At 32.6% G+C, this 14,530-nt stretch overlaps 1 protein-coding gene across 4 annotated transcripts in view; it reads left to right on the top strand.

Annotated features, from left to right (window-relative positions):
- LOC143250786 (eukaryotic translation initiation factor 2-alpha kinase 1-like) overlaps positions 1-5,898 on the top strand; it is a 74,059-nt gene extending 68,161 nt beyond the window's left edge. For all 4 annotated transcript variants that reach the window (XM_076501768.1, XM_076501767.1, XM_076501769.1 and 1 more), the window contains one exon: positions 3,176-5,898. In XM_076501768.1, the coding sequence (XP_076357883.1) occupies positions 3,176-3,379 (204 nt within the window). In that variant the 3' untranslated portion in view covers positions 3,380-5,898. The remainder of the gene's footprint in view (positions 1-3,175) is intronic.
- Positions 5,899-14,530: the final 8,632 nt, after the last annotated feature.

Raw genomic sequence — 14,530 nt, forward strand, 5'->3', positions numbered from 1 at the left:
TTACCTCTTTACACTTGTATTTAATATTTTTGTAGAAATAACCTAAAATCCTACTTGCTGTACCACCAGCAACAAATTATAATTCAAATTGTGATAGCCCACATGCGATATCTTGCATTTATTATGATTAAAATCCATCTGCTATATATTTTCTCAATTTGCTAAATGATCTAAATCATTTTGTAAATTAGCAGCATCCTGTTCACAGCCAACAACCCCTAAGACTTTGATACCATCAGCGAGTGTAAGTAATTTGTTGATCATTCTTTCATCTGTCTTTAATGTAAATGAAAAAGAGCAACGGTCTGAAGACTGATCCCTGAGGTACATCACTTGCAACATCAATCCAGTTTGACTGAACTCCATTTACAACAACCCTCTGCTTTCTTGCACCATGCTATTCTTTTATTTAGTTAATTAACTTATCCACTACACCTATAGAGATAAATTTCTTTTCAAGCCTTTCATGTGGCATTTTATCAAATGCTTTATGAAAATCCAGATACACCAAATTTACATCCTAACTCTCATCTACATGTACAGCAACATTTTCAGAGCATGTCAGAAGATTTGTAAGGCAAGATTTTTCTCTTAGTGAAACCATGTTGACTATCTGATAAAATTCTAAACTTTATTAAATGACTTTGTAAAAGTATGTTTTGTCAGATTTTCCAAACCTTTTCCCACAACTGATGTAAGATTAATAGGCCTATGATTATTGGGACAACTTCTGTTACATCTGTTGAATATTGGAGTGACATTAGCTAATTTACAATCTGTTGGTATTTGTCCACTATTCAAGGACTTGCAGGAAATTGTGGCAAGTGGCTTTTGTATTAAACCCCTTGGGGGGAATATTATCTGCTCCAGGAGCCTTATCATTTTTTAAACTTCCAAGTTTATTTTAACAAGCTCGGAATTTATGCAGTTGTGTTGTTGAACTTTGTTTTTATCTCTGAGTTGCTCGAGATGATGAATACTATTTAAATCTTCATCAGTTAAAGCTAAAAAAAAGCAGAATTGAGTAATCTACCCATTTCATAATTATCAGATACAAGCCTCTCTTTGTCATCCCTCAAGGGTCCTGTCCCCATCCTAACATTTTGTTTATCCCTAATGTACTTTAAAAAATCTTTACTGTTAATTTTTATGTTTTCAGCAAAATGTTTTTTCATACTTTTGGGTTTCCTAATTTCCTGTTTGAACAATATTTTCAATTTTCTATAATATCAGTCAGTTTAACTTTCTTATGCTTTAATTTTATATCCTATGTGAGTCAACCTGGAGTTTTACTTGTAGCTACCCTTTTCTTTCTGTAAGGAATATATTTGTCTTGAATATTGATTTTTTTTTTCTTTAAAGATCTTCCACATTTGATCAGTGTCTTCAAATAACTCAGCTGGCCAATGTACAACACGTTATTCTTGTTGCATCACTTCAACATTTGTTTTTGAAATTTGGAATTAAAATATGTTCAGTGTCTGATATTTATAAGTTGTCAATTGAATAATTTTATGCTTGTAATTTGCAAAAGTCTGTAGTTTATAACAGAAGTTATATTGAAAAAATTACATTTTTTTTTTAAATAAGTGCTCAAAACATGTAACTTCACCCTCATATTCTGTTGGATTTTAAAGCTGTTATTTGTTTTTAGAATATTTGATAGATTTACTGTTGATGTCATAAAATATTAAGTTTCAGATTTAAAACATGTATATATTTGTTTGTCTGCCAGTTATATAAACAAGTCAATAGCAACATTCTGTATGTGGTCCTGAATTTGAGGATTATTATTATTATTATAAGGTCGTATTTCCCATGAGCTTCACTGCTGATTTTAACTGAAAGTATTAAAAAAACCTAGATGTATTATAGATACAGTATAACCTTTTTTAGTTGATTTAGTGGTTCCATAAAATCGTTATGGATTGTATTATGATAGATTTTCCTCTTTGGCATTACTGTTGTGGTCACATGAAAGGAAAACATTTTTTTCCAATAAAAGTGCACTTCAGTATATCCATTTGGTAAAATTGTTGATTAATCATGGCATTTATCTGTAGCATAATATTTTAGTTTATTACATGGTCCTAAAACCTAAAATACATGCTGCACTTTAGAATAAAGCTTTGTTTTTACCTTGAGATCAGTAAGTAAGTGGTGATTTAAAAGTAATTCCATAATTTGTGTATGGAGTGATGTTACGCTTTTTTCTATATGTAAGTAAGTATAAACAATGTTTCTGATAATTGTATTTTGCATACTTTAGCATAATTACTCGTGCATTAATTTTTTTTTCTCATCTTGCTCTTCAAACTATGTTTCACAATATTTTTATATTTCCAGAATCTCTCATATAAATATTGAATCTCTTTAATTGCACATTTTTGGTATACCTGTTACTTCAGTACTAATACACCTATACCACCACATAATCAGTTACCTACACATCATCAGTACAGGTGACTTATTCTTCTACACAAGATGCAGTAATGTCATGATCCTTCGAAAATGGTAATTTTCTTACAGTTCATTTTCAAAAGGTTGTTTTCTTTGGTAAAAGAGTTGTCCAAGAGTTTATGGTGGATGGTGATTATCACATATATTACCTCTAGTATTTCACTGCTAAATTAGGGCCAGCTAGCATGGATAGCCTACATGTAACCTCACCCTAGATTCAAAATAACCCATTGGGAAATAAGTGGCTTTTTTTATACATAAATTCAGCAAACCAATAACACGGGTTATTACCCTGTGATCACTTTAAGTAGCTATAGTATCATGAAGAGAGATAATATGTTGTCTAACCTAATCATTGATTAGCTGTAACTGTACATTTATTTTTGTCAGGTTTCTTCTGATATTTTATAAATAAAACATTGGTAACATGAGAGTTTCTATGTGTAGGTAAACCACAAGTTTTACTGTATATTGCAATCCTCTAGGTGTATTATTGTAAAATATTCTGTGATAAGTAACTGAACTGAGCTGAAGATGGTTTAAAGAAACTGGGGCTATATTAAACTGTGTACATTTGGATTATCTGTTATGAATGATTGTTTTTTTGTTAATTAAACATTATGTGATACTTTACAAAAAACATACCTTGGGCATTTTTGTATTCAGTTGTGTAATAAAACTACTGAAAAGTAACAATTATTTTGTTTGATTCTAGGTTATCAAAGAACTGCAAAAATCTAATGAGGAGTGGCTTAAAATCAATGAACAACAAAAAATAATGCTTGAAAAACAATGCAGAGAAATAAATTCTTTGTTTAAGCTCAACAACAGTTTGGCCAAAGAAAATCAGGAACTACATATTCAACTGCAAAAGAAAGAATTAGAACTAGAAACTTTCAGAAATAATTTTAATAGTTAGGAAAGGTAATTTATAATTTGAAAATATCTTAGATTGAAAATAAAAGTTTCTACTGTACAATGCTGTGTATTCATCTGTTTGTTTAGCATTTTTCTGTCATGAACTCTGAGATTGACTAAGGTTTTTGCTATTTTCAGGAAAATAATCACGTCTATAAAATATTCTTTATTAAGTGGCATTGAGATTATTTCTGTCATTGACTGTGCTGTACCAATAAATCTTTGTCATTGGTTGCATTGTTCCTGAATAGTTTTTCTTTTGCCAAAAGTAGGAACTTATTTTTAATTGCTTCAAGAAAAATTAGGTCAAAAGCAAATAATTAATTACAGAACTAGGTGATACCTTATCAAATTTTAATTAATTAATGTAATATTCAAACATATTTTGTAAATAATTTTTAAGACAAAATGGTATTTGTTGGTTTTTGGTTCATTGTTATTTTTGCGACAGTTATTAAATGCCAAAAAATCATATTTATAAATATCATGTTTTAAACAAAATTTTATTCTTTATTCAAGTTTTTTAATAATATATTTTGTAATGAAATGCTGGAATGAGAACCATAGATTCAGTTGTTTATTTATGTGTGTGTTTTTCATAGTCATCCATTTGAGTATATGAAGCATTCTTATGAATTAATGTTTTTGTTATTCAGTGTTCATTGGGCTAAGGTTTACAACTTTTATTAACTCAAATTAGTAGTTATTGTATACCATTTATTTCCAGTGAATTTTACATATTCCATCATATTGTATAATTTTATGCTTTTGACTGTTACGACATTTAATGTGAATAACTGATGGTATTTTTTGTTCCTTACCCTTGTTATTAAGCATCATGTATCTATTAACAGTGACATTTACACATAAGTAACTACATGCATAAATATCTCAGAAAAAAGTTGTAAAAACTAATAGTTTTCCATGTGAACATTATTGGTCAATTATTGGTCAAAAATTTTCTGGGAATGGAATTATTTTTATGAGTGCAAGTTAAAAGTTGATTTTTTATAACTTGTTATAAAACTTGTATTTCAAAGTTGGTAAACTTAATTATATTTTCTTTTATGGAGCTTGAACACATAAAAAGTGCAACACTAAATTACCTTGTAATTTGGAATTAACTGATAACTGGGTAGTTAATGTCAGTAATGACAGAATATGGTTTGGCCTTGTGGTAGAACCCTGGATGTAATAGTTGATGAGCCAACTTTGGGTAAATGTTATTTCTTTAACAGTTAATCTCTGTGTGCATTACAAGAGTGACATATAATTAATTCCTTAATATGAAGGTATGAGTGCTGCTGACTAGCTTCATTCTCAGAAGGTAATAGTTCAGAATTATGGATGGTGAATAACCTGAGTAGCTTTACTGTAAAAACAAAATTTAGTCAGTAGTGTTGAGCCATTAAAAGGCACACTCACTTATGAGAGATTTATATTGAATTAAAGCTATTTTAAAGTTTTATGTATTTCAAAACACTTTTAATTTAGTACAATACTTGGTTTGGAATATATTTTTATAGCTTACAGTTTTAAATATTTATGCATTTTTAAAGTTAAAATACAAGTACCAGTTGTCATTTAGTATGATACTTGTTTATTAAACTTTTGCTCATTTTGCTAATTTTTTATGAACACAACTAAGAAATAGATTTGTTTGGAATTGGTCTTAATGTCATGTCAAATTTTAAAGAATATTTTTATAAAACAAAGCTCTATGTTTCAATTTTTTCTATGTATTATATTTCATCTGTATCATAGTTATGCAAGTGCTAAATGCCAAATAAATGGGTATGTGATTATATTTGGAAAAATTACTCTTAATGTAAGTTGGTCAATTAGTGGAATTTGGAAATTTATAAATCATTGGGCTCATTAAATGATTGTATTCAAGTAATCTTAATGTTTTTTCTCACATGAGACTTAGATGCTTAAATAATAAGAAATAGCAATGATTGGGAACACTAATTTTAATAAGTTCATTATTTTCATTAGTCCTAATGTTGGTCAATTAATGAATGCTGAAAAATTTTGAAACAATCAAAGATAATGAAAAATAAGTATTTCAATTAATTGTTTAGTTGGATATATTAATCTTATTTTTTGTGACACTGATTAAGGAAATTGATGATTATAAGTAATTGGTTATATAGATCAATTGCCCAGTTTTATCTCAGAGTGCATTATTATTTTTATTAAAAACATATCAAAATTTATTCTGACTGTTATTAAGAGGAATTTTTACAAATATAATATTGGTAGTTTGAGGATATCTTTATATGAATGTATAGAAAAATTAATTTAAAAACGGTATAAATGTAAAGGCTTTAGTATTCTGACTGTCAGTTCAATATCATTTTTGTAATAATAATAAATATATATATCTTTTTTGTATTAGTAAACTACGATGATTCAATATTTTAGTTTTACCTTGTGTCATTTGTGTAACATGTAGTGCAATTTCGAAGTATCATGTTATTTATATAGATAATGGACCAAATAAATACATGAATTTTTCATGTTTGTAGGTGTGTCATCACTCGCATTTCTCTCTCTCTCTTTTTTTTTTTTTTTGTGGGGGGTAAACGTGGTAGATCGTTGTGGTGTTGTTAGACATACTTTGGTTAAAAAGCCCAACCATGAAGTATAGTAAAGCAGGTGTTAGAAAGATGGATATTGAAAATTTTTCTTAACGTCACTAATTCCGTGAAAAAAAAAGAAGATAAATCTAATAGGTAGCATTCAAATAAAAAATAATCTGGTTACTGAATTTGTATAGATGGAAGCTCTTTGGTTTGCCAGTTTGTTTGAAAAATTGTTGCCTCTTTGAATCGCTCTCTATGAATTATAAGAATGAAGGTCAAATCCCACTATTAAGTTAGGTAGCCCAAGAACTGACGATATCTGTTGTTGACTAAATAGTTCCTCTATAGGGATATTAATTAGGTGAGAAATCGTATAAACTAGAGGCAAGTGGCGTGCTTTACAGTATCTTTATTTCTAATGATGAAAGTCAGTAAAGTAAATTTCATAATTTAAGACGCACAACGTAAGTACGTAAAATTGATTAGATAAGTTAGATCATTGACCACGTTTTAATTTTGTGTTTACTGCGAGCTCTTGCCACGCTTATCGTAATCTTCCACCAATGTATACAGATTGTTTTGAATTTCATGCAAAGCTACTCGAGGGCTATCTGCGCTAGCCGTCCCTAATTTAGCAGTGTAAGACTAGAGGGAAGGCAGCTAGTCTTTACCACCCACCGCCAACTCTTGAGCTTCTCTTTTACCAACGAATAGTGGGATTGACCGTCACACTATAACGCTCCCCACTGCTGAAAGGGCGAGCATGTTTGGTGCGACCGGGATTCGAACCCGCGACCCTCGGATTACGAGTCGGAATACGAAAGATGTGCAAGCTTGAGACAGTGTAAGCAATACCTGCAATCCACTGGTAAAAACGTTTATTATTAGTACAGTTAGTTAATTTAATTAATCAGGCACTTTGATCCTTTATTTAAATTTAACAAATTACGACTTCAATCTATGTCTTAGTTGTAAAATACAGACTGTTTTCACTGTCGAAAAATTAGCGTCAAAATCAAATAAAAAACTTTAAGAGTTATGGTTAAAAATAAGATATGCACATAATAAAATTAAACGTAATTAATTACGAGAGACAAAACTTTAATAATTTAGCAAAACAGAATAAATAACAACATTGAAATCATACATTTTACGTCATTACTACGACAGATATGTGGTTAATTTAATAATGAAATGAACGTTTATATAAAATTTAAAATTTGCACTTCGCATGTTATTCAACTTTCACCAGGATACCATTCAAAGAATACATAAATGGTTGAGTGAAAGTCGCTTTAGTAAGATCAAACATCATTGTCCTACGAAATTTTGTAGAAATCTTGCATCACTCAAATAACTTCTAGTGGAGTAAAATTACAATGTAAACTCCTGGCCATCTCTAGTAGCAGAGATATTCGTGAATAATTATCACTAACAACGTAGTTGGATAAAATATGTCTATCGTTCTGTGGCTATATGGAGAATAAAACTGTCATCCAGATCCGAACTGCTCATCAATATAACAAAGATTTTCTTGAGATCAGAGAACACTTCCATTTGTCATTGCACTTGTTCATATGTCTACATAGTTTGACTAGTACAGTATACTGTAAAAAGAAAAAAGATTTATAAATATTTGAGCTTTTGCATGTATCATCCACCATATTTTAAAACTGAAATTCAAACACCTAAGCCTACAGCCAAGAACAATGTGTTTTGTTACATCTAACTTGACGTACGAAAGATGTTTCTAGGAACAAAAATAATTCCTGAAACATTATGTAAGAGCAGCAAAACTCTGTTTTGGATAAATCACTTATTATAATGTACGATGGTAAATATAAGAAAAATACATTTTCATCTATATATGCTAGGCATCGGGGGAAGGGACTTAAAATATTGCATAAATTCAACCTTACAGTAGTTTTTAAAAATTCTTCCACCTTATAAGAGATGCACTTATTAGAGTGAAATCATATGCTCCAGAAACCGGGCGTGAGCAATTGAATAGTTAACTTGGAGTGTAAGTCCGAAGTTTTACAGTTCATGTTCCGCTGAACACAAAATCTTACTCCGTAATTTGGAGACAAAGTAATGATCAAATCCTGCTCTTTGATAAGAGTGGGTGTGTTGATAAACGTCATTTTAAAATTAAAGATGAATCTTGTGCAAAAATTCTTAAAGAATAAACGATAAATTCTTGAACTTTTCATGAACCACACTTTGATAGAACTCTGCAATCACCACAAGTAAGATTCTAGAATGCTGAACAGAGCTCCAAGACTAAATTAAAGACATAGAGTCATCAACAACTGTTATCAGCTCTGGAGTTACTCTTGTCTCATAGCATAGAACGATTTGTCCATCACTCTTATAGCGCGCTCATGATCCCAAACCGCGAAGTACCTTTTTTGCGGCATTTGGTCTCGAAACAGCAATTTTCGGATTTAGAGCCAGGGAATATTAACTACTACGCCACGCGTGGTCAATAATCAAGGTCATTTGGCTTATATGTTAAATATTTCTCGTACCAAAGCGGAACGTATAGGAGCCGGTACTGAATTCCAGTTTCATTTGCACAAGGAGATGTAAATAGTGACCTGGACAGGATGTCAGTTCATCCCAAATTAACCCTCATCAATCCACTGGCACTCATTGTGCAACTGGATAGACTAAAACAATTTGTACAAAGTATCCTGCTTCAGGCCACGACAACATGGAACAGCAAATCTTTTGTTCTGTTCTTTGTGTTTACGAACTTTGTTTTTATGTTGAATGTCACAGTTTTTGCTTTTTTGCTTCAGTTGTCTTTTACATGTACTTTTAAGCAATAAAATGGTAAAAATACGAGTCAGTAGGTTACGCTGCCTTAAGTGTATAAGCTTCCGAAAATTATTTTAATAAAATTGTTTCTTTATAATTCAGAGAAAGTGTTGTGAACCAGTGGCGGATTTAAGGGTGTGTGGGTCCAGGGCCTAACACTTTTTGTGGATCCTCCATTCCATGTAATTTTACATAGAATAAAATTATCAATGGACCCTCATTAAGATCATGGGCCGTGGGGCTGAGCCCCCTCTAGCCCCTACCTGAATATGCCAATTCCCTGAACTTTTGCTCCAATTTCAACTTGAATTTCATTAGACCCATGAAAGCTCTTTGTAACATCATGACAGCACCACAAGGGCTTTAAGAAATTTCAACTCTTTCAGAAATAAATCTTAGTTAATTTATTGACATGATATATATATTCCCAGATATATATATATTAAGTATGTATCTTGTTTTAGAATTACGACTCTTCCATTAACACATTTTCCATATTTTTACCGACGTATTCGTTCCCAGTGTCTCAACAGTAAGTCCAAAGAATTGTAACGCCAAATCCCAGGTTTTGATAATCATGGTGAGAACAGCATAGATAGACCTTTGTGTAATCTTGCGCTCAACAATAAACAAACAAATTGAAGTGCTTTATGTATGCAGTTCAATGGCACGTATAGTCAAGGGTATGTTTTATCTTATTCTTTCTTATGAAGAATTGATTATTCACTCATTGTTCGTTTTATGGCTTTCTTGCAATGCTTCACGAGGGCTATCTAAATTAAAGACCCGGCATGGCCAGGTAGTTCAGGCACTTGATTCATAATCCGAGGGTCGTGGGTTTGAATCCCCGTCACACCAAACATCCTCGCCCTTTCAGCCGTGGGGGAGTTATAATGTGTCGGTCAATCCCACTATTCGTTGGTAAAAGAGTAGCCCAAGAGTTGGTAGTGGGTGGTGATGTCTAGCTTACTAGTATTACACTATAAATTAGGTACGGCTAGCGCAGATAGCCCTTGTGTAGTTTTGCGCGAAATTTAAAACAAATCAATTTAAGTTAGCCGTCCCTAATTACGATCCCGCATGGCCAGTGGTGGGGCGCTTGACTCGCAATCTGAGGATCGGGTGATAGAATCCCCGTCACATCTAATATACTCGCTTTTTCAGCCGTGGAGGCGTTATAATAAGACGGTCAATCTCATTATTCATTGGTAAAAGAATTGGCGACGGGTGGTGATAACTAGATGTCTTTCCTCTAGTTTTACACTGCTAATTAAGCAGATGGCCTTCGTGTAGCTTTGCGCGAAATTAAAAAAACAAAGAAACTAGGTCTTATCCCCTTATAAGCGATCTTTTCTCTATCGGAAACGTATGATCTAATCTGTGTGATATCTTACAATCGCAGAGTAACGCCAGGAAACTTCGGTCGTTTTCATAAAAATTGATAGAATGTTGTCACCACTTCAAGAATTTTGTGCGGTTCCTTATTATTGTTAACGAACTTTTTTATTTTCTTGTTAATGTTAAACGTCACAGGTTTTGTCATTTTGCCTCAGTACCTTATAGATGTAATTTTGAAGCAATATAAATGATAAAAAATGTACATATCTGGTATTTAGTGATTCGAAATGTTAGATTTTTTTTAGATAAAGATTTTGCGCTTTTATGCACAGTAATAGTGCAGCGAGTTTTCCGTCGCAGGACATCTTATGGCAGTTAAAATACACGTTTGCTTTGACCCGAAACTACTAACAAATTATATATTATGAAAAGTGTTTGAACTTCATTGGTAGATTTTGTATAATATCTGATGCAAAAATTAAAAAAAAAATGTTTATAATTAAGTAAGTAACGTACACAAGAAATGTTTTATACCATAATAACAGCTTTTAGAACGTTCTGTTTTCCTTCAGTATTTGAGTTCATTGTACTGAAGTATGGCGTAGTTGTCGGTAATTGAAGATAAAATATTTGTTTAAATAGACTTTATCTGTAGTTCAATGGCTCAAGAGTGTATTTTATTTTTTTATGAAGCATTGATTATGCTCTCAGATATGATCTTATTCTCTATTGAAAATAAAGTTTAGTTGTGAATAGTGTAACTTATTGAACTGTGATGGTCTACTATGGAGACGACGAATCTTTTTGTGACGGTGTGTCTGAGTGAGGTATACTCTTCTCAAAAATTCTGAATTATTTTAAAAGAAACAGCTTTAGGTTTGATATTTCGCACAAAGCTACACGAGGGCTATCTGCGCTAGCCATCTCTAATTTAGCAGTGTAAGATTAGAGGGAAGGCAGCTAGTCATTCCCACCCACCGCCAACTCTTGGGTTACTCTTTTACTAACAAATAGTAGAATTGACCGTATCATTATAACGTCCCCACGGCTGAAAGGGCGAGCATATTTGGCGCGACTCGGGCGCGAACCCGCCACCCTCAGATTACGAAGCACACGCCTTAACGCGCTAGGCCATGCCAGGCCCACAGCTTTAAGAGTTACATGTTATTAATAACTATAGTAATTCACAAGAAATAAAATTAATGAATTAGTAACAATAATAATGGACTTTTTTTAAAAGGAAAAACAAAGAATCCTCTTGTTTATTTACGTTTATTTATTGTTTTACTATTAATAAAAAGCATTTAGTGAAATTATAAGCTTTGGTTCATATTATGTAACATAAAAAATAAAAAACAAAGAAAGGAAAATATGTATATTTTATTTTTAGTGAGACTTATGCAACTGCACCAACGATGACAATATTTTATATCAGGCAGGCTTGTATTTGGTTGTTTTGAGAGCTATGCATGCAGTACTAGTTTTATCAGCAAGTCTATTCATATAATTACATTTTACAAAATTCATCACTGAAAATAATGACTCGCATAAATATGTTGATGAAAATACTGTTAATACTGACATTGTGACATTTTCAAGGCAGTCAAAAGTTTTACCAATATAATTTCAGAGTTTTAGAACTGTATTTTATACAAGTTTCTGTGTTATTCCAGTCACTATCCGACCTATTTCAATATTTTTCAAGACCCGGCATGGCCAGGTGGGTTAAAGCTTTCGACTCGTAACCTGAGAGTCGCGGGCTCGAATCCCCGCCGCACCAAACATGCTCGCCCTTTCAGCCGTGGGGACGTTATAATGATACGGTCAATTCCACTATTTGTTAGTAAAAGAGTAACCCAAGAGTTGGCGGTGGGTGGGAATGACTAGCTGCCTTCCCTCTAATCTTACACTGCTAAATTAGAGATGGCTAGCGCAGATAGCCCTCGTGTAGCTTTGCGCGAAATTAAAAAACAAACAAAAAATATTTTCCATTTCATCTCTTTAGTTGACAAGTGTTTGTCCCCAAATTGAGCTGCTTTGTAAATCAGTCAGTTACATCTCAAAATTATTCAGGTCAATCCATTGCAACATTTCCAAATTCACTTTGTCTAACGTTACACTATTTGCATACTTTATGAATTTTGTAGTTTCTTCAAATAACCTGAATTTATTAAATAGTAAAGAAAATTATTCAAAAGTTGAATTAACGATGCTTGGAAACTGCATTTGCACGCTCCGTATGTACATTTTTTCTTGAATTTCAAGACCTATCATGTGTATTTTTTTAATTTGTGAACTATTTAAAAGTGTCATTGTAAATATTAAGTTTAAAATTTTTCCGTCTGATTTCAAAAGCTGTTATGTTACCAAACATAACATCAAAGGTTTTGCCAGAACCTTGCAATTTGGTGTTCAAACCATTTAAATATGAGGAGAAATTTGTAAAAAAACATCAATCTACAAATCCACATGACATCAGGTAATTCTTGACAAGAAATTTTTTTATTTGTAAAAAACAGACGAATTTCGTCCAAACACTCAACAAATCGTTTAAGGACAGAACCTCTACTTAGCCAACGAACATCGACGTATTTTAGTAGCCCTGTGTACAGCGAATTCGCTTCTCTTAATAACTTATGATATTGTCTTTTTTTTTCTCAAATTATGCGCAGAAATAAAATTAATTACCTTGATTACAATTTTCATCACTTTTCCAAGTCTCTAAGTTCAGCTATTGTACACGAAGCCTTCTCGTGTATAATACAATGAAAGCCTATCAGTGGATATCCAATATATTTTGCAAACAGATTTACAACACATGCTTCTTTACTAATCATGGTCGATTGGATAATTCCTTTACTATTGCCTCACATAATTCAGCCCCTGTGGTATGTTCAGGTAACGTTACCATGTTAACCAGTTCTTCACAGATTTCATCAACCATACAAAATAAAGCAATAATGGCTAGCCTAGCTGATGATGTAACAGCAGTGCTCTCATCAAGACAAATGGAAAGGAATTTACATTAACCAATATCTTTTGTTAGCTGTTCTGCTGTGTTTATTTCCATCTTTAATATTCTATCTTTTATTGTGTTTCTACTCAGTGACAATTCCTCAATTCGCTGAATAATTTTCTTCTTTTTCTGGAAAACCTTCACAAAGGAAAGGATCACATTCTAATCATGATTATACTCCCCATCACTATGGTGTTTCCGATGTTGGCAATAATCTTTGAAATCTCAAAACTAGCAGCAACTAAGTTGGAACTACCTGAAACAAATTTCATCAAACATTTGACTGCACGTTGTTGTTGTTAACTTCTTGAGAAATCTGTTCTTTCTGTTCTTGCTCACTCTTATCATAAAGCTGTTTATGAACAGTTTCATAATGCTACTTTACAGACTAAGTCCTGCACACCACTGATTCAGAACATAAGATACATAATACTTTATCACCTTTTTAATCATGTCAAATCTTTCAGTCCACGATTCTTGAATATCTCTGCTGCTGCTCCTTCTATTCGAAAGTTTTTGTTTCTTTGCTGGTTGAACTGACATTCTGACAAGTTTAAAAGGGTAAGTACAATTTTAAAATATCTCATTAACTAACTTAAATATTATAATTTAACTTAATGTGATTGATAGAAAAATACGTCTATAATTAACTGATCAAAACTATACGCTTGCCACGCAGGGGCGTAGATCCTGGGGGGATGGGGGTATAATCCCCTCCTTCATTTTAGGTGGGGGGTATGGTGCATACAATCATCCTCCCCTACAGTTTGGTCTGTTGAATTGTTTTATTGCATCACAGGCCTACAAAGTATGTGTTTGTTCTTGTGATTCTCGTGTTTTCACCAATCGAATTACATAATTAGGCCTAGATGTAGGCTTTTTCAGTAGCAGAAATGTACATCTTTAATATAGGCGTGCTTCTAAGCTTTTCGATCTAAGCGATAGTTCGTAAGTATCATTCAGTAGGCCTAAATATACATGCAAGTCTTGCAAGCACTATCACAGAATCTACCTACATCTACATGTACGTAGTGTAAGATTAAGTAAAATTTTCATCACAACAGATTAAACAGAGCATGAAATTCGAAAATATTACTCCCAAGCGTAAATTCTTGTGATCTAGATCTGTCAGGCTATTTGTAGCTTGTAGCTGCATCAATCTTGTGTGTATATTGTGCGGTTTTCCTACGCCATTTGTTCTTATGCATGTCTAGCCGATTTTATTGTCGAACGCCTTACTCTTCTTAGCTGCCGAAGCCGCTGACCATAATGTACGTTTAGTATACAGTTAACGACAGGTTCGGGCCGCTCGGATCCAGACGCGCCCTACATCACCCCCCTCCGCTCCTTTTAGTCTGAGCCTCGATTTTACAACAGGGCTCATTAG

This window comes from Tachypleus tridentatus, chromosome 5 (genome assembly GCF_004210375.1).
Source record: "Tachypleus tridentatus isolate NWPU-2018 chromosome 5, ASM421037v1, whole genome shotgun sequence".
Lineage (NCBI taxonomy): Eukaryota > Metazoa > Arthropoda > Merostomata > Xiphosura > Limulidae > Tachypleus > Tachypleus tridentatus.